The sequence below is a fragment of the Colossoma macropomum genome, unplaced genomic scaffold (genome assembly GCF_904425465.1).
Source record: "Colossoma macropomum unplaced genomic scaffold, Colossoma_macropomum, whole genome shotgun sequence".
In the NCBI taxonomy this organism is placed as follows: domain Eukaryota; kingdom Metazoa; phylum Chordata; class Actinopteri; order Characiformes; family Serrasalmidae; genus Colossoma; species Colossoma macropomum.
In genome coordinates, this window is record NW_023494786.1 from 5,911,980 (window position 1) to 5,935,232 (window position 23,253).

Here is a 23,253-nt window from a genome sequence, read left to right on the forward strand (position 1 = left end):
AACATAGTACACCAGACCCAGGTTGCTAGACTCTTGAAATTTGAGGTGACAATTAACTGTAACTCCAGATGCAGTCAAAACACATACATATATATCTACTGTATCTCCTATGTCCACTTTTTAATTAATTAGGTGTATATGACTGAATTAACAACCTTTATTAAACAAATTTTAACCAGTTTATAAATGCTTTATAAGGGTAGTCTCAGTCTAAAATGTTTTTATGCTCAAATATGCTTTGCATATTTAAATTATTAGATTCAGCAAATAATCAGTAATTGTGCATAACATGTGCAGAAGTGTGTTCTCTGCAGAGGAAGTTAACCTTTTTTTTCACTTAAAATTTCAACAAAACATTGACCTGAGGTGCCCGAACTGTTGTATACAACTGTATGCGTATGTGCACCATCAAACATCCAGGGTTATTCCACAAGGCAGGATTTCCTGGGCAGCCAAAAAACAAGCCTGTCCAACAGAAGAAGAGCTAAGAAACATTTCTATTTGACAATCCTCAATTTAAGTTATCCAGCTTACTGAGAAATCCTTCTTTGTGTACTATCATGTTTTATGCAGTCAGTGTGTGTCCAGGTGCGTTGTGTGTGTATGTGTGGGTTTACCGTCACAGCTTTGGTGGTCTGTGGCCAGTGTGTATCCGGTTCTGCAGCTGCATTCTATGAGTTCATTCTCACTGCTGCACAGCTGAGCACATCCACCATTACCCTCCAAACATGGGTCCTTCACTTTACACACAGTCAACACAAAACAATTCACCTTTAGGCCAGAAACTTACTTCATGCAGGTATGCAAACACAACTTCATAACACAGCACAAGCGCTTGTTTATTTGTTCATTTTATCGCTGCTGCAAAGATGATTTGTTGTGCATTATTTTATCCATAACACATGATGTCAGTGTGTACATGCAGATGTTTGTTCACTAGAGATGACACTAATCTGATGGCAGGTATCATTACTGGGCCAATATCAGCAGAAATGAGCTCACACTCACATTGTGTGATGTAATGTTGTTAGCTGTGTATATCCTCCTGCGGGTAGTAGAGTATGTGAGTAGTGAGTATGGTAGCCTACTTTAGGCTCTCTATTTTAGTGAGGTGTTCATTTTAAAGCATAGTAGAATTTAAAGGAGAAATTGCATTGGTATCCATATCAGCTAATACTCAAGGTTTCAATATCAGCAAGGGTCTTGGAAAAGAGAAGGTGTTGTACCTTCTTTAGCGTCCACATTAAAGGGGAACTCCACCGATTTTGCAAAACTACATAATCATTCAACTGTTTAGATGTAAACAAAATCATTCAGAGTGGTTTGGTGTGAGTGCGAAATTTACAGAGCCTAAATTGTTTTCTATTACAGTATTAGGAGCCCGATGTCATTATGTCTACACTACAAATATCACCATTTTATCTGCTATCCAAAATGACCAGTGACCTTACATGTGTATTGTAAGGTTTTATACGTCATGATGGCAATGATAAAATAATAATATATTTTTTTATAATTTTTTAATAATAAATTTTTCCGTGTGTGTTTTCACCCAATCCCCAATATAAATTCACCCAAGATAACGTGGCATAATTGAGATTCCATGATAAATATTATTTTCAATTCGAGTAAACAGTAAACAATCATACTGATAAATACTTTTTATACTGTTCTTGCTGACTGGTTGATTACAGCTGCTGTACACACCTCTTTTGAAACTTTTCATTTTCCGTAGTTCCAGTGTTGCTTGGCGTTGTTATCTGTTCAGTGAACGCGCGTGCCTGAGGACCTGATTTGTCAAAGGGATCGTGAATTTGAGGGGGGAACTGAATCGAATACAACACCGGTGTCTATCACAAAACAACATCTCAGGTATCAACCAACGCATTCATAACCATTCTGTGTAATAACTTAATGGGATGTAGCTTTTACGGTCCGATTCCTAGTACCATAACAGAGAACAATTCTGCCTCTGTAAATTTCTCTAGAAAGGTGTATTTCACACCGAACCACTCTGAATGATTTTGTTACATTTAAACCATTGAATGATTAAGTAATTTTGCAAAATCGGTGGAGTTCCCCTTTAAAGACATTTATGAAGTGAAAGCAGCCTGTGTATGTGTGTGTGTACTTACATTCACAGTGCCTGCCATCACTCTTGAGCTGGTAGTCACGCCGACACTCACACTTGTAGTGATCGTTCCCCAGGTCCACACACGTGTGCTCACAACCGCCATTCTTCACCAAACAAGAGTTCACAGCTACAGGGAAACACACACAGTTAACATTCAAGGAAACAGTGTAATTTCTTAAAAGCGTTTGTACGATATCAAAATTGAGTGTTACATTAAATATCCAGCAAAGTTTAATTAAAAAACAAGATGGAAATATGACAAAACATGGATTAATTTATCATTTTTCTGTGCATGGCATAATATTCTAGTGAGCATGCATGATTGACACCCCTTAGTCCAACAATCCTAGTCTACTACGACACTCAAGCAGAATCAAACACAACAATGAGAGCAAGGAGAAATTAATGAAATAGCTTCTACTATGGTCTATCTAAAATTGTAACTTTACAGGAGAAGGAGAAGTTCGCTGGGCGAACGAACAAATGAACAAACAAATGAACGATCGGACATTTGAGCAAACAAACAAATAAATGAATGGACAGGCGGAGGAACAGACAAACAAATAGAAGGACAGATGGGCAAACAAACAGACGGACAGAGCAGACAAGCAGAGATAAACTAGCCTGATAGCTCAGTTATACTTGCTAGGCTAGCTTATACTTGTTGTTAACGTCCTTTCTGTAAGTTCTTCTGACACAAACAGAGAGCCTTGTGATTGGTGAGGGTACTGCTACCCAAAATTAGGACTGCCCAGTTTACTGCCCAGAAAGAGGAGAATATTGGAGACATACATCAGTCATTTAGTGGTAATTGAAAAGTTATCCTCAGGACATGTTTTGTAGATGTACATTGTGCGCCCACAAGAGCGAAGTTACCTTCTCAGACAGAAAACACGGATCTCCTGGGGCTTTAATATGCAACCAGCAGTGCTGCACTGGTGTCTGAATAAGGGAGTATACTGTGCCTATACTGTGGGACCTAAAAGATCAGTCTTCAAAGTTGGTTGCACTTTCTGCTTTTCATGATCCAAATAATCCCAAACACATTAAATGATGTTGAGGCCTGGACTCTGGGGTAGACAGTCCATTGTTCTGAGAACACCAGCAGCTTCTCTGCAAATGTTCTTCTTTTTTGTCTATCTACTGACATTGACAGCTTTCAGACCCATAGCGCTGAGCTGTCTTCTCACAGTGGAAGGATGGACAGAAACACCTGTGGATGATTTCAGATCTGAAGCAGCTTGATTTTCCTCTCTCTCTCAAAGATGAAAGCTTTAACTGCTGTTTATCTGATGGTGACAGTTTTGGTGGTCTACCCAGGCTTGTTTGATTCTTAGTCCCATTTACTCTATAAAATTTAATAATTTTTTGATCTCCCATTTTGGAAACTCTTACTTTCCTTTGACTTTCCCCTTTCTTATGCAAGTGGATTAAACTTCTGTGCATAAAGTACATCATAATATGCTTTTCTTAGTATGTTGTATATATAATATTTTTAGTATGTTAAGCACACTGAACAACTGCAAATTTGGCCCTACTGGAAACTATTTATAAGTTCCAACATATCTAACCAAACTAAATACTGTGATGCCTATTGTGAAAATATCTTGAAATATCTTGATGTTATATTTTTACCATATTGTCCACCACTATAATAGAGCATGATGGCACGAAGAACATTGCAGAGCATAGAGGAGCACACTGGGCACGTATGAATGAGCCTGACTTCTTTGCTTTCAAATCAAGCCCCCAAAAAACAGGTACCAACATATTTCTCGCTGTCTGTTGGTCGGGCTGTTCGATTATGGCAAAAATCAAGATTATCAAGATATTACAATTATTTAACTTGATTACTCTTCAACTTTGGAAACATCATGCATTTATTGAACCTCTAAAAAAACTGTTAAAAAGACTTAAATAAATAAGATTAGTTTTAGGGCTTTTAGGATTTATAACTCAAGATAAAACGAGATCATCATTGTGAAACAGAATGCGGCACAATAATCGTTTTACCTCAATTATCTTGTCTTTATAGTTATTGGAAGCCAAAATTGTAATTGAAAATGAAATTCAATTTATCACCCATCTAATCTGTTGATGGGTATTCGGTAAATAACTCATTTTAGAGGTGGGTGTATGATGTACACCTGTGCATAAGCACCACAACACTTTTGACAACGAGCAAACACAATCTTAGTCACGAGTGGGTACCTCGACTGTATGCGTGCCAGAAACATTTGTCAGGAATATGATATAATAGCTTGTAATGGCAAAGCCATATTTTTGAAATAGAGCTATGTTTTTAAGAAAGGAAAAAGGAAATCTTGTTGCAGAAGATAAACATACCTATTTGGATCACATACAGAAAGATTTCTGGAAAGAAGTTCTCTCTTTCTCCTTCCCTTATTCTCTACCTAAGTGTCTGATTGATGGCATCTCTGAGGGAATGGCTCCGAGCTGCTGTCTCACGCTGATGACATAGCCAGACATGTCTCAGAGTGATCATATGACCAAGCTGTGGAAAAGCCTGCTTGAGGGTGATGAGCTGAACAGCTCTAAAGCAGCTGTTTCTAAAGTAAGGCCTTTCTACAGTACAGCCTATCTAGTGATTTGAAGATATGCTGTTTGTACCATAAAATTCAGAACCAGATTCCAAAGTAGTCAGATTGCTGTTTGCTGAATGAAGCTTCAGACATCAATGATCACCTTTTTTTTATTGGAAACTAAACCACGTATTAATACAAGGCGTTTCTCATTTATTGCAGAAGACGTCATCCACAATGGATGCAGCAGTTAGCGACCCCTCACAGCTACTAACAAGCCTGTTACCTCAACAGAGCCTTCCTACACCTGATGGGTCTGCTGAAGAGTTTCATGGTGTTACTGGTGAGTGCCAGCTTTACTCAAAGCAACAGGTTGTTTCACCCTGAGGAAGCCCAGGTAGCTTTTGGAGCTTCTCCACCAAGAGAGCTCACCTTGGAATGAATGGTTTATGTGTGGGCCTTTCAAAATAAGAAATAAAAATAAATTAGGCCAAAATAAATTAGATGAGTTGGGGCTTTTAGAGAGAGGCTACACACTCACAGGCTTTGTTTTGGGACCTCTTCTGCTTTTGACTCTCTGTTCGTCGAGGGAGGAACGTTTATATGGGGGTTGGGGACTATATCACTCCAGTTCCAGCCCTTGTATTGCTGAGTGGGCTGATGGTGACAGTGAAGGAGAGAGGGACAGGGTGCAAGATGCCACTGCCAAAGAGGCCACACGTCCAAGGCAAGGCACCGCTACTCTAGTGCCCCTTCCCAATACTAAAAGTGCCACCATTCTAGGCTTTGCCAGTGGCCAAGAATAGCAAAGACGCTCCTGTTGCAAGGCCTGAATCAGAAGACATCTCCACCACTCCATCCACACCAAAGGATATCTCTACTGCTCCTTCTGCACCAAAGGACATTTCCACAGCCCTGTCTGCACCAAAGGACATGTCTGTATCTCCATGTCTGTATCAAAGGACATCACTGTTGCTTTGTCTGCACTGGGGGATGTCTCCATTGCCCCGTCTGCACCAAAGGACGACTAAACAGAGCTGTCTGCACCGAAGGACAACTTCGCAGAACCATCTGCACCAAAGGACATTTCTATAGCCCTGTCTACACCGAAGGATGTAATTTACTGAATATCTAAAAAAACTGTTAAAAAGACTTAAATAAATTAGATTATTTTGAAGGCTTTTAGGGAGGGGCGAAAGTGCACTGCTGTAAAGGTACGGGGTGCGCTGGATTTATAACACAAGAAAAACAAGAGAATGCGGCACAATAATAGTTTTATCTCAATTATCTAGTCTTCATAGCTGTCTACACCGAAGTATGTCTCTGCAGCTTTGTCTACACCAAAGAATGTCTCTGTAGCCTTATCTGTACCAAAGGACATCACTATAGCTTTGTCTGGACTGGAAGACGTCTCTGTAGCCGCATCTGTACTGAAGGACGACTTTACAGACCTGTCTGCGGAAAAGGGCGACTTCATCTGCACCGAAGGACAATTCTGTGGCCCGGTCTATACTGAAGGACATTTCTGCAGCTTTGTCTGCACCAAAGAACGAGTCCATAGCCCTTTGTGCCCTGTCTGCACCGAAGGACGTCTCTGTAGGCTTTACCCTATCTACACTGAAGGACATCTCTGAGGCCCTGTATGCACCAAAGGACGTCTCTGCAGCCCTTTCTGCTCCGAAGGACATCTCTGTTGCTCCATCTGCAGCTAAAGATGTCTCTGTAGCTCCCTGTCTACACAAGAGGACACCTGCCCCATCTGCATCTAAGCATGTCCTTGCATCCCAGTCTGCACCGAAGGATGTCTGTAGCCCCATCTGCACCAAAGGACGGCTCTGCAGCCCATTCTGCGCCGAAGGACATTTCTGTGGCCCTGTCTACGCCAAAGGAGATCTCTGCAGCCTTTTGTGCCCTGTCTGCATTGAAGGACATCTCTGTAAGTTTAACCCCATGTGCACCGAAGGACATCTCTGTAGCTCCATCTGAATCTAAAGTTGTCTCTGTAGAACCTGTCTGCACAAGAGGACGTCTCTGTTGCCCCGTCTGCACCGAAGGACGTCTCTGCAGCCCTTTCTAACCCGAGGGACATCTCTGTAGCTCCACCTGCACCTAAAGACTAAAGGATGTCTCTGTATTCCCATCTGCACTGAAGGACAACTGTGTAGCCCTGTCTGCGCCAAAGGCCTACCCTACAGTCCCATCAGCAACTGCTCTTTTCCCATCTTAGTGGGCTACTTGGCTGGCTTCCTAGTTCTATGCTCCAATGTCGGTCCTCTTGTGCTGTTTCTGTGCAGGCCCCTTTGAACTGCTCCATAGATGGCTCATATATACCACTTGGTTTTTGTCTACTTTTTACTGCATGCAATTCTAAGTCATTTCCAATGCATATACTGTAGTTTTCTGTCGTTTCTTGTGTTTTGACCCTTGCTCTGTTTTGTTGGTTTTGAATTATGGACCCTGACACTTGTCAGTGACTATGGCAGTGAGAATGTGTATACTGTATGTTACCCTACATGCATACGCTACATGCTTGTGTATGTGAGATGGTCTTACCTATGCATGTGCGAGCATCAGCATGCATGCGAAATCCTGCACTGCACTCACAGTAATACGACCCCAGTGTGTTCACACACTTCTGCTGACAGCCGCCATTCAGCTCCACACACTCGTCTACATCTGCAGGGACACACGCAAACACACCATGTTAATACATAAAAGCAACAAGACACATACACACAGTGATGCGCATACAAAGGCCTATATTCATCAAAGTTGTGTAGAAACAAGGGCAGATTTGCTCTTTCATTAAAAAAAGAAGAAAATTTGCTTTTGGGCCTTTAGGACTAGCGCGATCATATGTTTCTTGTTTCAATACAGGACAGAGGAGATGGGTCACACGTATCCATTTCATAATCCCCTTTCATACTGGAATGTAACAGTACTTAAGCAGGCAAAGGGATCATTGTGAAGTCTAAATCCCATTTAGACCACCGCAGCAATTTATCTGCATAAAACCTAGTACAGTTCCTGTGAAATTACTCAGATGGCTCAGTGTAAACATAAGCTAATACATTACCGGGAACGTTGAGTTATTGTATGATTCTAGTGGCATGCTGCTTGACCAAAGTGGCAAAAAACTGCTAATATCTTTTTTTTTGTTTGTTTGTTTGATGAATATAAAGCTTATATTCGACAACTGTGGTCTTCAATTACAGAAGAGAATGCGATTACAAACACCTGTCACTGTTAACGGACTCATAAACTCATTGAAAAGTGTTAGGGAGGTTTACACACCTCACACCTCACCATTACCTCACAGCATTGCCGGCACATTTAAGACATCATTAGGTTCTTTGCAAAGTATCATCAAAGTGCATGAAGTCATTGTTGTTTTGAACAAAAGTGGATGTTCATAATCAAAGTTGGAGAAAGTAGATGGAATCTGGCCAGACTTTCGATTCAGAACACATCTGTGCATGTTTACAGTTTTGAAAGTTCCAGAGCATGCCAGAGGTTTTGGAATACCGGCATTCTGGAACCTCCATTTGGAATGTTTCACAGTTTGATATGGAACAGGCTTCCATGTATTCTTGTGAGGAATGGTGCCCAGACAGTACCTGACCATTCCTGCGCGGGTAATTAAGATTTAGAGAACATCTGTTAAACACATCCTCACCGGATCTGCTTCCGCTGTGTGTCTCTGTGTGTGTGTGTGTGCGTGTGTATGTGTGTGTATGTGTGTGCATGCCTGAACTGAGTTCCATCTTCATTTAAAATGCTGATGCATCACAAATGCTTAAAACGGGCTCAAGGAATCACTGCATTACAGGAATGTTCTGATATATTGACAGGGTTTGTTCTTTGTTTACATGCTGTAAATACTCACTCACTCAATTGTGGTTTTATTGTGGCTTGCCATGCTTAAAAATCAACTCCAGCGGGATACTGAACAACAGAATATGGATAAAATTAGTCTTACTGATCCATACAAACTCCCACACAAAGAGTGGAATAATGATTTGATATGCTACTTCCTCTTCCATTCCCTTTTTCCTAGCTGGTGTGTAGCTTAAGGGCCTGTTTTCTGATCAAGTTACTCAAAGTCCATGTACAGTTTAAAAGCAGAAAACATCTGGTCCGGGACAACAGATGAAAATTGCCTTTTCGGCTAATTCTGGCTCATTTACAGTTCTCTTGATACTGTTTATTAATGAGTCAGAATTGTTCACAGTGGTGGTGATAGGATCCAGATGTCCACCTTTAAAAGCTTCCTCACAGACAGTTATTACATGAAATGGTTATGAATACTCCAGCCTGATGCCTGAAGGAATCTTTCAGTTGGCCACTGGCATATCTAACTCAGCTATTGGCATATTTCAGTCAGCCACTGGCATATTTAACTCAGCTATTGGCATATTTATCTCAGTTACTCACGTACTTCACTTAGCCACTGGCATATTTCAATCAGCATATTTAACCTACTAACTAGCCTATTTCAGCCAGCCACTGGCATATTTAACTCAGTTATTGGCATATTTGAGTCAGCCACTGATATATGTAACTCATTGGCATATTTCAGTCAGCCACTGTCATATTTAACTTACTGGCATATTTTAGTCAGGCACTGTCATATTTAACTTACTGGCATATTTTAGTCAGGCACTGGCAAATTTCATCAGTTACTGGCATGTGTAACTGATTACTGGTGTATTTCAGTCAGGAACCAGCATATTTCATTAGTTACTGGCTTATTTAACTCAAGGCATATGTCTGCCATCCACTGGCATATATCGTCAGTTACTGGCATATTTAACTCTGTTACTGGTGAATTTCATTCAGCCACTGGCATATTTTGCTCAGTTAGTGGCATAATTAATGCTTATTTTACTGTGCCTTTTAGCAAACACTGCTAGCCTAGCTTGTTAGCGAACTAAAGACATTATTGTACAGTGCTATATAAACCCCCACAAAAAGTCATAGTAGATCACACATGACTTGAAGATTACACCAAAAGGGACGTCAATCTAAAGAATTCTCGTAGAATATGAATTAGAATATAAGATTAGAATATAAAATGACCTTGAGTTTAATATTTATCAGCATTCTTGTTACAAGACTTGCTACACTAAAGCTGCATCTGAATAGTTGAATGAAACTTCCTTTCCAATCTACTTTCCTTAATTATGTTTTGATCTTTGATCTGGTAGCTATATAGACCAACATGCTAGCCAGAGTCCATAAACTACAGATCAGCCAAAATCAATGGAAGCAGGTGGAAAAGGAAGATTCAGTACCAGCCTAGACTGACTAGCCCTTCCAAAATGATGGATTACCCATAAGATTTTTATATATTTTTATACATTTTTATATTTTTCATATTTTTTTTCTATATTTTGTATTTAAACATTTGTGATACATCAGCATTTTGAATCAGACACAATACATTAATTTGTGGGAATTGTGGAAAACATAAATGAGAAGAATGCCTGCAAGTGCAAAGAACTGTTCCACACAAAGTGGCCAAACAGTGGCACTGGACAGGCAAATTTCCATTTTGGAAAAGTGAGAGTTTTTTCTGCCTAAAGCATTACTTGCATATTTGTTTTATTATAAATAATCTTTTTGTCAATGAAATCCAGACTTAGAGATTTAAGCATGCTTGTTATTGTTAGTGCTTTGACAATTACGTATGGTCATACCAAAAAGGAATACTGAATTCAACTTTATTGAGAGAGAGAGAGAGAGAGAGAGAGAGAGAGGCCATATGTTTTTAGTATTATTTTGATTATGTTACAGTATGCTGAACTGTCATGTAGCAAGATGGTTCTGATGTGTGTGTGTGAGAGAGAGAGAGTAATGGTAAAACTGAGTGAAAAAACACACCACTCTCTCAAGGTTTACTGCACTCTTGTCAGGGTCTCTTCTTCATCTGCACACATTTGAGTGATCTGTTCGGTTTAAATGGTTTCAGTGAAGCTTTTTCCATTCAGCTGTTCATCTTTGGGCCATAATAAACAGGAAAGGCAGGAAAAAATGTTAGTGTTACTGAACTTTCTATCTGGTTCGGCAAAGCAAGCTACTTGGAAACCAAGAAAGAGCTGGTTGTTAGGTCGGGGAGCAGTGAAAGTGGTAGCTATGTTTCTGGGCTTGGTGGCGGAACAAATTAAAATGGAGTACACATCTTACGAGCTGGTGGAAAACATGCCCAACACAGAGCTGCAGTGATGTCTTTTCTGTCTGTTGTCTCACCTGCTCTCTCCTCATCAACTGCACCCTGACCAACTGCAACCTTCAGCTCACTCAGCACTGATCTGTGATGACCCCCCCACCCCAACTCTACACACAGAGCATGTTTCCTTTGTAACATATGCCAGGTTTTGCCTGTCAGCACATTCTCTCTTTTAAACAAATGTCTGTTAGAGGTCTGCTACCCACTGAGCCCAGTGTTGCTGCTTGGGTCTGTTTTCTAACTCACGCACTCTCACGCATTTTCTCTTACGGTGAAAGAAAGTCACAGCAGATCTTTCCTTCTTGTTTGTCAAATGAGAATTCTGCTGATTTTCAGCATAAATAAATTGTCCAGATGTAAACAAAGTCATTAAGAGTTGTCTGATGTGAAATGTTTTCTAGAGAATCATACTAAATGTTCACAGTGGTGGTGATAGGAACCAGACCAGTCAGAAGAGCTTAATGCCTCTACAAGCCACTTCATATATCACTATATGTTGCTGCCTGATGCCCGAGAAGGTGTTTTATAATAGTCTTTAGAAGGTTTTGGCCTTGAATATTTGTTAGCTACTTCAGATTGATTATACTTTTTATGACATGTTTTTTCTTAACTAAGTTCTCAAATCACTATGTGAGGAGTTGGCAATTGGCAGTGATTACACTGGATGAACAATTCCAACAAAAAATATATGCCATTCCAGCTTATAAGGAGGCCACTAATTCACTGTTTTTCTGAGTAAGCTCAACTTAAACTACAATGTATAACCAAAAATATGTAGCCACCTGACCATCACACCTATATGAGGTTGTTGGATGTCCCATTCCAGAATCATGGGCATTAGTATGGAGTTGTATAAAGCTATCACAGCCTCCATTCCTCTGGGAAGGCTTTAAACAAGGTTTTGGAGTGTGTCTGAGGGAGTTTGTGCCCATTTAGTCAAAAGTACATTTGTGAGGTAAGGCACTGTGCTGGACGAGAAGACCTGGCTCGCTATTAGCATTCCAATTCATCCCAAAGGTGCTCAGTAGGGTTGAGGTCAGGGCTCTGTGCAGACCCCCGGGGTTCCCAAGTTGTCAAATCACATCTTTATGAAATTTGCTTTGTGCAAAGGGGCACAGTCATGCTGGAACAGGAAAGGGTCTTCCCCAAACTACTGCCACAAAGTTAGAAGCATATAATTGTCTAAAATGTCTATGGTGTATGACATTGTTATATGACAGCCCATTTTCCCTCCTCCACCAAACTTTACAGTTGGCACTACACGTTCTGGTAGGTAGCGTTCTCCTGGCATCCACCAACCTAGAATTCATCCATCAGACTGCCCAGCAACATGGTTCATCAAACCAGAGAACACTATTCCACCACCCCTGGTGGACTTCACACCACTCCAGCTGGCACTTGGCATTGTGCATAGTGACCTTAGGCTTGTGTACTGGAAAACATTTGACTGAACTAAGTTGAGAAAATTAAAAGAATGCTTCGGTTGACTTAAAATTTCATTTTGTTTAAGTTCATTTTGCAGTTTGAACATTAACTTCTTTTCAAACACTGTATCGCTAGTGTGCATGGTTACCTTGGCAGGTCTTGCCATCTGCTCCCAGTGTACTGCCCTCAGGACACCTGCAGTAGAAGCTGCCAATAGTGTTACAGCATGTCCCCTCACATCCGCCATTAGAGCTCTCACACTCATTCACATCTGGAGAGAAAGAGAGATAGAGAAAGAAGGAGACATATTGAGACTAAGTTACAGACAACACAATTAAACCAGGGACAGTTTGTGAAATGCAAATAAAAACAGAAATCAGGGTTTGTAGATCCACTTTGACCTGCATTTAAACAGACATAATACAAGATATTTAATATTTTACTTCATTGTTTTTTTGCAAATATAAACTGCAACACCTTCCAAAAAGTTGAAATAAGACAATTTAAGGCTAAAGAAATCATCTTAAACAGAATCTGTACTGTACATCTAACTGTACACTGCAATGCAGCTTCCTCTTTACAGCTTTGTTCTAAAGTCTCTTTCTATTTTTTCCCCTTTTTTGGTGGCAATTTTTCCAATTATCTTCACAATTTAGAGCCCGTTTACACCTAACCACTTCATGCTTTATCATTATCAGGATTATATCTGGATAAGGCCAAGCCACACAAAAATGCAAGTGTAAATGCACCCATAACACATTTAAAACAGACACAAATCCGATCTCTCACACCACTTCGGGAGGTGGTTTGAGACACATTTGAGCCACATGAAGCAGTGTAAATACAGTTGTAGCCCCAAGACACATTCGGCAATGAAAACCCATCCCAGTACAAACTAAACCCCTCTGTCCCACACAGCAATCAGATTTCAGTCCGACTGACCAGAGATGCATTTGACTACAAAGTGTAAATGCATGTGGCTAAAATATTATCAGGATATAATCCAGATACTAGTCACACTAAATGACCAGATGTAAACGGGGTCTTAGTCATGTCCAGTTCCACCTGATAGCTAAGTGCTCCCCATTACACAAAGCTACTAAGCTGGAAGGGTGAAGACCAGCAGGTGGTTCCTCAAAGTAATTTGAATCATATTCCTGAACATCATCGTACAGCTCAGTGCACTTGGAGAAGAATGCTAAGTGGCAGCTCTGTCAGCTAACAGATGCCTGCATTGGCTAGCATCGTGCTGAGGGATGGGGAGAGAGAGAGGGACATCCAGAGACAGCAAGGCCAATTATAATGTCTTGGACTCCCAACCATGGATGGCTGTGGCAGCGACAGGGATCGAACTTGCGATCCCCTGATGATAGGGCCAACGTTTAGACGGTGAGTTTATTTTGGAAGATTTGTGTTTTACTACGTATTATTGGAATTGAATACTTGTAGTTTTACTGAATTACACTGCCAAGAGAAAAACTTCTTTACATTTTTCTTTTTGACCTTAAATGTACTCGAGTACTATGAGTTCTGGTGCATTTTGACCAAATCAAATGAAATTAAACTGCCCACAACTATGCTAATTTGTCTCAACTAGTACTGTCCATTAGTCACCACACTGCACACCACCAAACAAAAAGGTTTTCATTTAACTGTTAAAATATTTACTTTTATAAACATGAGTATGTTCAAAAGTAGATTTTGGCTTTCACACAAGTATATTTTTGGCTCAATACTTCCACTTTTAATGTAGTAAGATTTTGACAGAGTACCCATATTTTCACTTGGTGTGTGATTTCTCTGTTTTCCATTTAGGGAATTTTAGTGATTCTGGAGCTCTTGGCAAAAGACAGGCATTGCGCTCCCTGGAAGCACATTTTTTTAATTAGTTGAGATTCTGGGCTCCTGAATGGTGCAGCATAAATTTTTATGCATAAAATAATATCTTAGCAAGTGAACTCATCTTAAAACAACTAAAGTTGCAAGAAAGTTTCACCCCAAAAGCCAGCCTTTAATTAGTGTGACAAAAAAAACACACATTGGCTGTGTTTACATGCAAAGATCTTTGCAAATCCGATTAAATACATTCCGATTACAGATTAAGATTGAGGTGTTTATGCTCACTCTACTCAACAATCAGATGGAAAATATCCGTTTACAATCACACTACGAGTAATCAGATCCAAAATGACGCACATGCGTAGGGAACCACTTAGCGTAGACGATACCATGACAGCGAACATCACGTGAGTCCAGTCAGAGTGAGATTTCAGTTTGCGCGCTTGTGTTTTTAATTGCTTTAAAATTATGTCTGACTCAGAAAAATGTGCTTCACATGTCCTCTAAAGAAGGGTGAGAGGAAGACGTCATGTTCCGAGACACATAAGCTGGACGTCCGTCCCACCGCTGTCTTTTAAAGTTCAGAGCATAAACTTCGTCTCCTCTGCAGACCAGTTTCTGCTCCTGCCATGTTGAACGTTATAAACTTATGCTATGATGCCATGCACATGTGCAGAACGTACTTACACGTTCTGATTGGGAATGTAATCAGATACAAGCATTCACACGGCTATTATTCTTCTGTTTAACGGATAATTTACAGGATTACCCACCTCATTCAATTGGTTAGAAATTTTATTCAGAATGCATCAATCAGACTAGTCTCTTCCGTTTGAGATGTATACATGGACGTATTCTACTCCGACTGAACTATTAGTCAGATTATTAACAGATTATCAGGCTGCATGTAAACATGGCTATTAATAGAAATCGAGGTGCTAAATTTCACATTATTATTTTATTTTTTTTTGTTTGAAAAGCTGTAATTATAAATATGGTAATGTAGGATACATTACATAAATATGTAATGTATGAATCAAATAAATAATCCCACCTCAACCCAATCAAAACATGAAAAACACCAGAGCTGATATAATGGACAGGGCAAATATGAAGTAGAAAGGGGAGGGAGGAAGATTCACATCATTCAAAACATCATTCACTCCCCAGCCCATGCAGCCCATATATGGAAACTAAACTAAAAAAAGGCCTGTTTTGATCTCACTTTCTACGATGTCATGAGAACCAACTCATTTACATACATACTGCCTCTCTCACACAGTTATACAGTCGTATGCAAAAGGTTGAACAAATCCTGGTCAAAAATGTTTTGGCCTACATCACATTAGACCTGCCCATTCATATTGAAGTTACAAAGGCTGTTTCAGCCTGTGCGGCTTTTTGTATGAAGCACAATTCAAGGCAGCCAATCAGAAGTGAGCTCACGTACAAACATTCATATGCAAAAGTTTGTGCACCCTGGGTCAAATGACATGTTTTGTTGATTTTATAAGTGAAAATAAGTTATCACACCCTGTACAAAAAACACACTTTAAGAACTGCACATTGTAATGCACAATAACAATTATTTGCTGGATTTAATATATTTGGGGGAAAAATAAGAAAAATAATGGCCTGTGCATAATGGTAAAAATAAATAGAACTTGTGCACTATGTTTGTCCCCCTGTATCAGATGTGTTTGCTTAATTTCACTTAGAAAATCAACAAAAATAATTTGGCCAGGGGTGTTCACTTTTGCATATGACTTAAAAGCACAGTTAATTAATGAAATTAATAAAAAAGAGGTTGGAAAATGGTTATGTAAATCAAGCACTGATGTTCTATCAACTTACACGCAACTCTTTTGTTTGTAGGGTTTGTTATCCGTACAATAAAACATCCATACAGTACATTACCGGTATTGTCTCTCTCGCCATCGATAAGCTGCATCGTTTATTGGAACCACACCAAGCAATTTCCTAAACTCAGTGTAGTAATAATGTTCTGCTCAGATCCCAGTTTGGTGTCAGTTCTCTCATTTGAGTCCTCGAGTCACAAAGTTTAATAACCCCCATCAGGGTAGAGAAATGTACCCTGAAGAGCACTGACCAAAAGAAAACAATATGAAACACTGCAATTCAAAGGAATCAAAGAGTTGCAAAACACAGTATGGCTGTTAGACTGGATTGTCAAAGTTCAGAGGTCATATTGTGGTTTAGTTTAAGACGTCCCACTTGACAGAACACAGATGCTTCTGTACAAAGCCGGCAATTACTTACACTGGCTTTGCACGTAAACGTCGGAAGATATTTCTAACGAAACCCCCCGCTGATGGACAGACGAGCTAGTTTTGATGTCTGTTTGTTCTCAATCACCTCAGCCACTGCTTACGGTGACACACACACACACACACACAAACACACACACAGAGTTTAAATGGTTTCCAGCTTGTTTGTGTCTTTACCTCTCGTTAGTCATTTCCCTTCAGTACAGGCCCTGTAATAATGTCTGCTATCTGTAGGCTCTAACAACCCTCTCTCACACACAGTCATACAGTCGTATGCAAAAGGTTGAACAAATCCTGGTCAAATTACATGTTTTGTAGATTTTCTAAGTGAAAATAAGTTTTCTTTTTATGGGCAGCAAACTTAAATGTGGCATTGTCCTGCAAATATTAGTGCAACAGTTAGCCTAGTTTCATTTTACATTGATATAAATTTGGTTGTAGTTTTCAATAAAAACAATAAATCTATATGCACAAGAACTCGGCTAACTGGCAAGAGAAAAACAGAAACACTTCCTGGCCTTTCAGATTTGTTATGACTACTAAGTGAAGATCAAAATAAAAATGTAAAGATGTTTTTTGACTAAAGTACCAATACTCCAAAGTAATAACTAAGCACAGTAACAAGTTCTAAAAACAGTATTACTTAAAAGAAAGAGACAAAGAGTGAAGTTCAACAGAAAAAGCTAAATTGCACTGTACAGTTAGATGTATAGTTGTGAGCACATATGCACAGAAACCCCTGGTCAAATCGCACACATACTCTACAGGGAAAGTCAAACATACAATATAAATGCAAAATAACTTTTTCACAGGCCACATTTAATATTTTTTCCCCCGATATATTAAATAAAGTACTTGTTACAGGACAACAGTAATTGTGAACTAAAATGTGCAGTAAAGTGTGTTGTCTGTGGAGCATACCGGGGTGCCGAAACTTTTGCACAGAAACTGTACATTATGTATAATAAACCAAAGAGATTCTACTAAATAACAGATTGCATTACAACAGTAGATTCAGTAGAACAGTAGCTCCATTTAATTAGAAGTAGTTAGGAGGGAAAAAATGTAAATATATATATATATATTTCAATCATACATCTCTATGTATTAACATCACAGGCACAGGCTAAGAAAAAAAGTCTGTCTCGATCTTTAGGCCTCAAATGCAAAATCGACATTATACTGATGAAGAAGACATGATGACTAGTACAAAATGTTTGTGTGCAATTACACATTTCCACCAGAGAGGAAATCCCCAAATCCCCAAATCTTACATAATGTAGTTTTAAATATTAGCCAATGTTTAAAGAGTACATCTAATATAAGAGGTGTGAATATCTAGAGGAATTATTTACACAGCAGAGCAATTAAGCACACAATTAATTGCACAGCAGTGCAATTAAGATCATCAGGAAGTCCAGCTCTGTCCTAGGATGTCCTCTTGACCCAGTGGAGGTGGTGGGGGACAGGAGAATGAGGACTAAGCTAACAAACATGCTGAAGAACCTGTCCCACCCCATGCACCGCTCTCTGACAGCAGTGAGCAACTCCTTCAGTGCCCGGCTGCGGCACCCGCGGTGTGTGAAGGAGAGATACCGCAGGTCCTTCCTCCCAGCCGCTGTCAGACTCTATAACAGTCACGGCACTCAGTAGACAGTAGTTTACAATTACTTTCCATGTGCAAGAACTCTCAACATCACTGCCACAGCACTTTACTGTGTGCAATATCTCAATCCACCATGCGTAGTATATTCACTGCGGATCATGTCAACATGTTTACCACCATTATGTGCAATTATGTCAAGTGCAATATTTCTCCATTTATTTACTGTTTATTTATTTGCTATTTTATTCACTGTGCAATACTCACTACAATACATACATTTCTACATTTCTAAATTTAAATTTAATACTTTGTATATTTTTCTTGTAATCTTTGTACATATACATATATATCTTTATACTTTTATTGTTAATTCTATTTTATATATTGCTTGTATATTTCCTGCTGCTCTGTCTTCTGTGCTGCTGTAACACCGCAAATTTCCCCGTTGTGGGATTAATAAAGGATTATCTTATCTTATCTTATCTTATCAATACAGTTGAATTTTGGGGGGATTTTTTGGGGACTTTTATCTCTGAAAATAGCCTGGCAATGTTATTGTGGCCAAATGAGCATATGCTTATTATTAATAATAGGCTTATTGCTTTTTGAAACTGGTGTCGACCTACAATATGATAAAATAAACAAATGTTCAATAAATCTATTTAAAAATAAATTTATTATTAGTAATACGTCAGCCTGTGAGGATGTTGAGGAAGTTGGCCCACCAGAAAGTTATCCTAACCCTACCCCCTTACCCTCTGAGAAAATTAACATATTTCTGTACTATACATAGCTTATTCAATTCTTCTTTGTAATTGTATTTTAAAAGTATTTTAATAAGAGAATATAGTGTCATAATATAAAATGCATTTCTGAACCTAGTCAGCTTCTTTATTTGAATACTGTTTTGTCTTTTTAGCCTTTGATCCACATCAAACACTGCACTTTGACCCCAAAACAAAACATTTGAGCACCCCTGGTTTAGAGCACACTATTGTTGTGAAGTAACCATGGACTGCTGAAAAAGGACAAAACGTACGCCGATCATTGTTTAACTTTTTTGTCATATAATCATGAACACATCATAATAGGTTATATTATGGGTTAGGTAATATAATATAGGTTAAGGTAAAGTAATAGGTTAAGGCAGAAAACTTGATCTTATAAGTGTTTTTTTCTTATCACATTTCCACTGCAACAATACTGCAAATTTCCACTGGCACTTCTATGTGATTTGTTTTCTTATGGACATTTTAAGCTTGGGGGACATTTTCAACTTCAGAGACAAACATCTAGTTCTATTTGTTGAGAAAATAGTGTCCAGCTGCTCATCTGTGGAGCTGTAGAAACCAAGGATGGGTCGCCATACAACATACCAGGCCACACCCACACTTGGTCTCTAAAGCTGCGCATCAGTGTCATCGTTGGGAGGGAGAAAACTCCATGAAGAACATTCAAATATCACAAACACACGATCCATTCAGAGAAGTTGGCGATGATCACTTAAACTTGTTGAACTCTTCCGCCAGAGGAGTTATGGCACATGCATCTTCATCCTGCGCACTGCAAAATGTTTTAGCTTGTAGAACCAGTTATCTGTGTGCCATTGTGTTTCTACCACTGTGTAGAAGATGCTCAATAATAAAGGCTTCCTTTATTATTGTACTGTGTTTTTTTCCAAGTGAGCATGCAAGCTCATTCAGAGAAGAGAGGTGATCAATATGCACTCATTATTGTTGCCTTCAAACTGTGCAGCAACAGAATAGCTATTGTCTCTGAATTTATAACTACAAAGTGGATCAACAAGGTGTGTCTAATAGAGTGAAGAGTGAGTGGACACAGTGTTTAAAAACTCCAGCAGCACTGCTGTTTCTGATCCACTCGTACCAGCACAACACACACTAACAAGCCACCACCACGTCAGTGTCACTGCTGTGCTGAGAATCATCCACCACCCAAATAATACCTGCTCTGTGGTGATCCTGTAAGGGTCCTGACCATTGAAGAACAGGGTGAAAGAGGGCTAACAAAGTATGCAGAGAAACAGATGGACTACAGTCCAGATACAAGGCCTAAATCTATGTTTTCTTTCTAAATAGGTTAATCTTGCTCTTGTGAGCACACAATATACATATAGAAAGTATGTCCTGTGAATAACTTTCCAGTGTCCACCAAATAGAAAATTCCTCTTTCAGTGTAAACTGGGCAGTCGTAATCTTAGGTGGCGCTTGCATAAGCAGTACCCTCACCAATCACAAGGCTGATATGGGCTGTCCCATTAAGAGAGCTTTGACAAAATCATGTTCCCCTACAGTCTCTTTTTCTCTGTTCAAGTCAAAGAAGCTCACAGAGAGAAAGCTAATAATGAGCAAAAGCTAACCTTGCATAACTGAGCTTCAACTGGCCATGCCAGCATTCCCTGGATGCACATCCAGCAGTAAACTTCTTTAAACTTTTGCCACAAATGAAGCAGAATAATGCTTTTGGTAAGCCAGCAGTGTAGTCCACAATGCAACCTGCATATGAAAAGCCTGTTTCATTCATTTTTTACAGCTTGTGCTATTGTTTTTGCTTCAGCTCCAGCACTCCCGATCCAATTGGTCAGCTAAGTGTCCAGAAAGCAGGGTTACAGCACCGCTTGTCTTTGGGAGTCACTCTAGCCAGCTTTAGTTTGATCAGGAACCCCCGCCTTGTTAACTCCACTAGGAATTGCATCTTCTTGACCTTTTTGCCCTTTATGACCCCAACCCTTCAGACCCTCAGACTCTTATCCCGTTAGGGTTGAAGACACAGCAGTGCACATCCCATAATAGCCCCGAAGAAGAATTAATGACATCGTGTAGGAGAGAAGAACAGGAGAACACAAACAGCATCTTCCACTCTGCTTTCGCTAAAGGGCAGCAGCATGGCTTATGTTCCAAACAAATGTACGTGCATTTGTGTTCAGATGTTTCAGTGAGTGACACTGTTTAAGAAATGTCTGGATCGATTAAACACACACACATGTTTTGGCAGTGGTGTGGGTTTCCTTTCAGCTTTGGGGGAACACACTTCTCATACCATCAGATGCATAATGCCTGCACTCATACTCTTTCTTTGACGCTCAAAAAGTTCTAAAATCAGGTGTTTTTTTTCCTACAGATCTCTGATTTCTGTAACATAGATCTGTGTGGCTATCAGACAGCTATGAGAAGCAGAGGGATGAGAGAAGTGCGATGACAAGGCTAGAACAGCAATTGCAAAAATGTTGGGACAATAGGTAAAATGCCAATAAAAAGTGATTTTCAAATTTTTTCAATTTTGACCTATATTTACACAAAAACAACATTATTTTTTTGTACATATACTTTCATTCTGAAACTGATGCCTGCAACACATTCCAAAAAGGCTGGAACAGGGGTAATGTAAGACTAGGAACATTGCGAAATGTTCAAAAAACATCTTAAATAGGTGATACAATCATACTTGGGTTTAAAAGTAGCATATAGGAAAGGTATAGTGCTTTATGAGAAAAATAGTTTAGGCTCACCATTTTTGCCAAAAATGCATCAGTAAAAAGCAGTTAAAAATTGTTCCTCAGCCAGGGATTGCAAGGATTTTAATTATTTCACGCTCTACAGTGCAAATCATCCAAAGATTCAAGGAATCCAGAGAAATCTCTGTGCGTAAAGGAAAAGGGCAAAAACCATGTCCCATAAGCCAACCAGAACTAACCGGGTACCAGATAACGGAGCTTAAAATGGACTCTCCAGTCCAAAACTGGACGCCTGGCAACTCTGTTTAGACATATGTAGGTGCCACACAGATGCAGAAGATGTAAAAGAAGATGTATATAGAATACAACACATAACTGCTCTAACTCTAACAGTACGTAACATACCATATATATATATATATATATATATATATATATATATATATATATATATTGTATTTATAGTATTATGTGTACATGTACATGTATATATTCATTTTCATAGGTATATTTATAATTGTGTATATATTGTTCATATAGTTATATATTTTCATAGATACATCATATTTATGCCTGTTATTGCACATTTGCACTATCCGTTTTGCACAATTGCTACTATTTGCACTTCTGGTAGATGCTAACTGCATTTTGTTGCCTTGTACTTGCACTGAGCAATGGTAATAAAGTTGAATCTATCTATCTATTTATCTATCTATCTATTTATCTATCTAAAAAAGTTTTTCTAGGTTTAATGAAGTAATAAAATCTGCTAGACCTACAACACTAGTTAGCTAGCTATTGCTAACAAACAATGATGCAGCATTAGTCATTTAAATCCATGGAGCTACACCAATAAGAGTCCTCGGGCAAGACTCCTAACGCTACCCCTAACGGTATGTATCTCTGGAACATGTTTAAATTGTAAGTCTGATAAGAGTGTCGACCAAACGCATAAATATAGGCCAGAATTAGGTCCTTTAGTTGTATAGGGAAATGGTGAAGTGGTTATGTGATGCTCACAGTGTGTGGACAGTCGCACACATGTTGTGGTAGGGGTCCTTAAAGGGAAATTTCAACATTTTCAAACATTTTCAAACATTTGTGCATAACTCAATCACAGAGATGTAAACAAAGTAATTCAGAGTGGTTTGCTGTGAAATGGTTTATTGCAGAGAAACATACCAATTCTGATGTCTTTATAGTGATGATAGGAAATATAGCTTTTATTTACGTCCAAAGTGAATAGAAGAAACTCTTCAGAGGTCTGGTTCCTATCGCTACCACTGTGAAAAATTGTCCATAATGGAGCATTTCACCTCAAACCACTCTGAATGACTTTGGTCACATTTTAACCATTTAATTATGCAGAAATTTTGAAAAAAAAAAAAAATAATAATAATTCTCCTTTAAAGAAGCACCACATATCCACCTATCAAGACACTACTACATTACTGCTCTACACTCATGTTACAGATAAAGATTACATTCAGTTAACAAGGTTTCACTTGTCATTAAACTCTGAGTTTTAAAGGTCCAGAGGAAGTGATCCTGTGATTAGCTCACATCCTGCATGAAAGCACTTCAGACAGCTTCAAATGATTTCTTATCCTCCATACATCTACACACTTACAGAGTGGAGTTAATACACCTGCATATCTGACCTTTACGAGACCCAGAGTAGGTCACTAACACCTGGCATCTCTTTCTCTGTCTC

General features: G+C 39.2%; 1 protein-coding gene across 2 annotated transcripts in view; it reads right to left on the minus strand.

Annotated features, from left to right (window-relative positions):
* Positions 1-23,253, minus strand: part of megf6 (multiple EGF like domains 6) — a 117,074-nt gene that overhangs the window by 65,389 nt on the left and 28,432 nt on the right. For both annotated transcript variants that reach the window (XM_036558675.1, XM_036558666.1), the window contains exons 5-8: positions 12,480-12,602; positions 7,231-7,353; positions 2,136-2,261; positions 618-740 (exon numbers count right to left, since the gene is read on the minus strand). In XM_036558675.1, the coding sequence (XP_036414568.1) occupies positions 618-740; positions 2,136-2,261; positions 7,231-7,353; positions 12,480-12,602 (495 nt within the window). The remainder of the gene's footprint in view (positions 1-617; positions 741-2,135; positions 2,262-7,230; positions 7,354-12,479; positions 12,603-23,253) is intronic.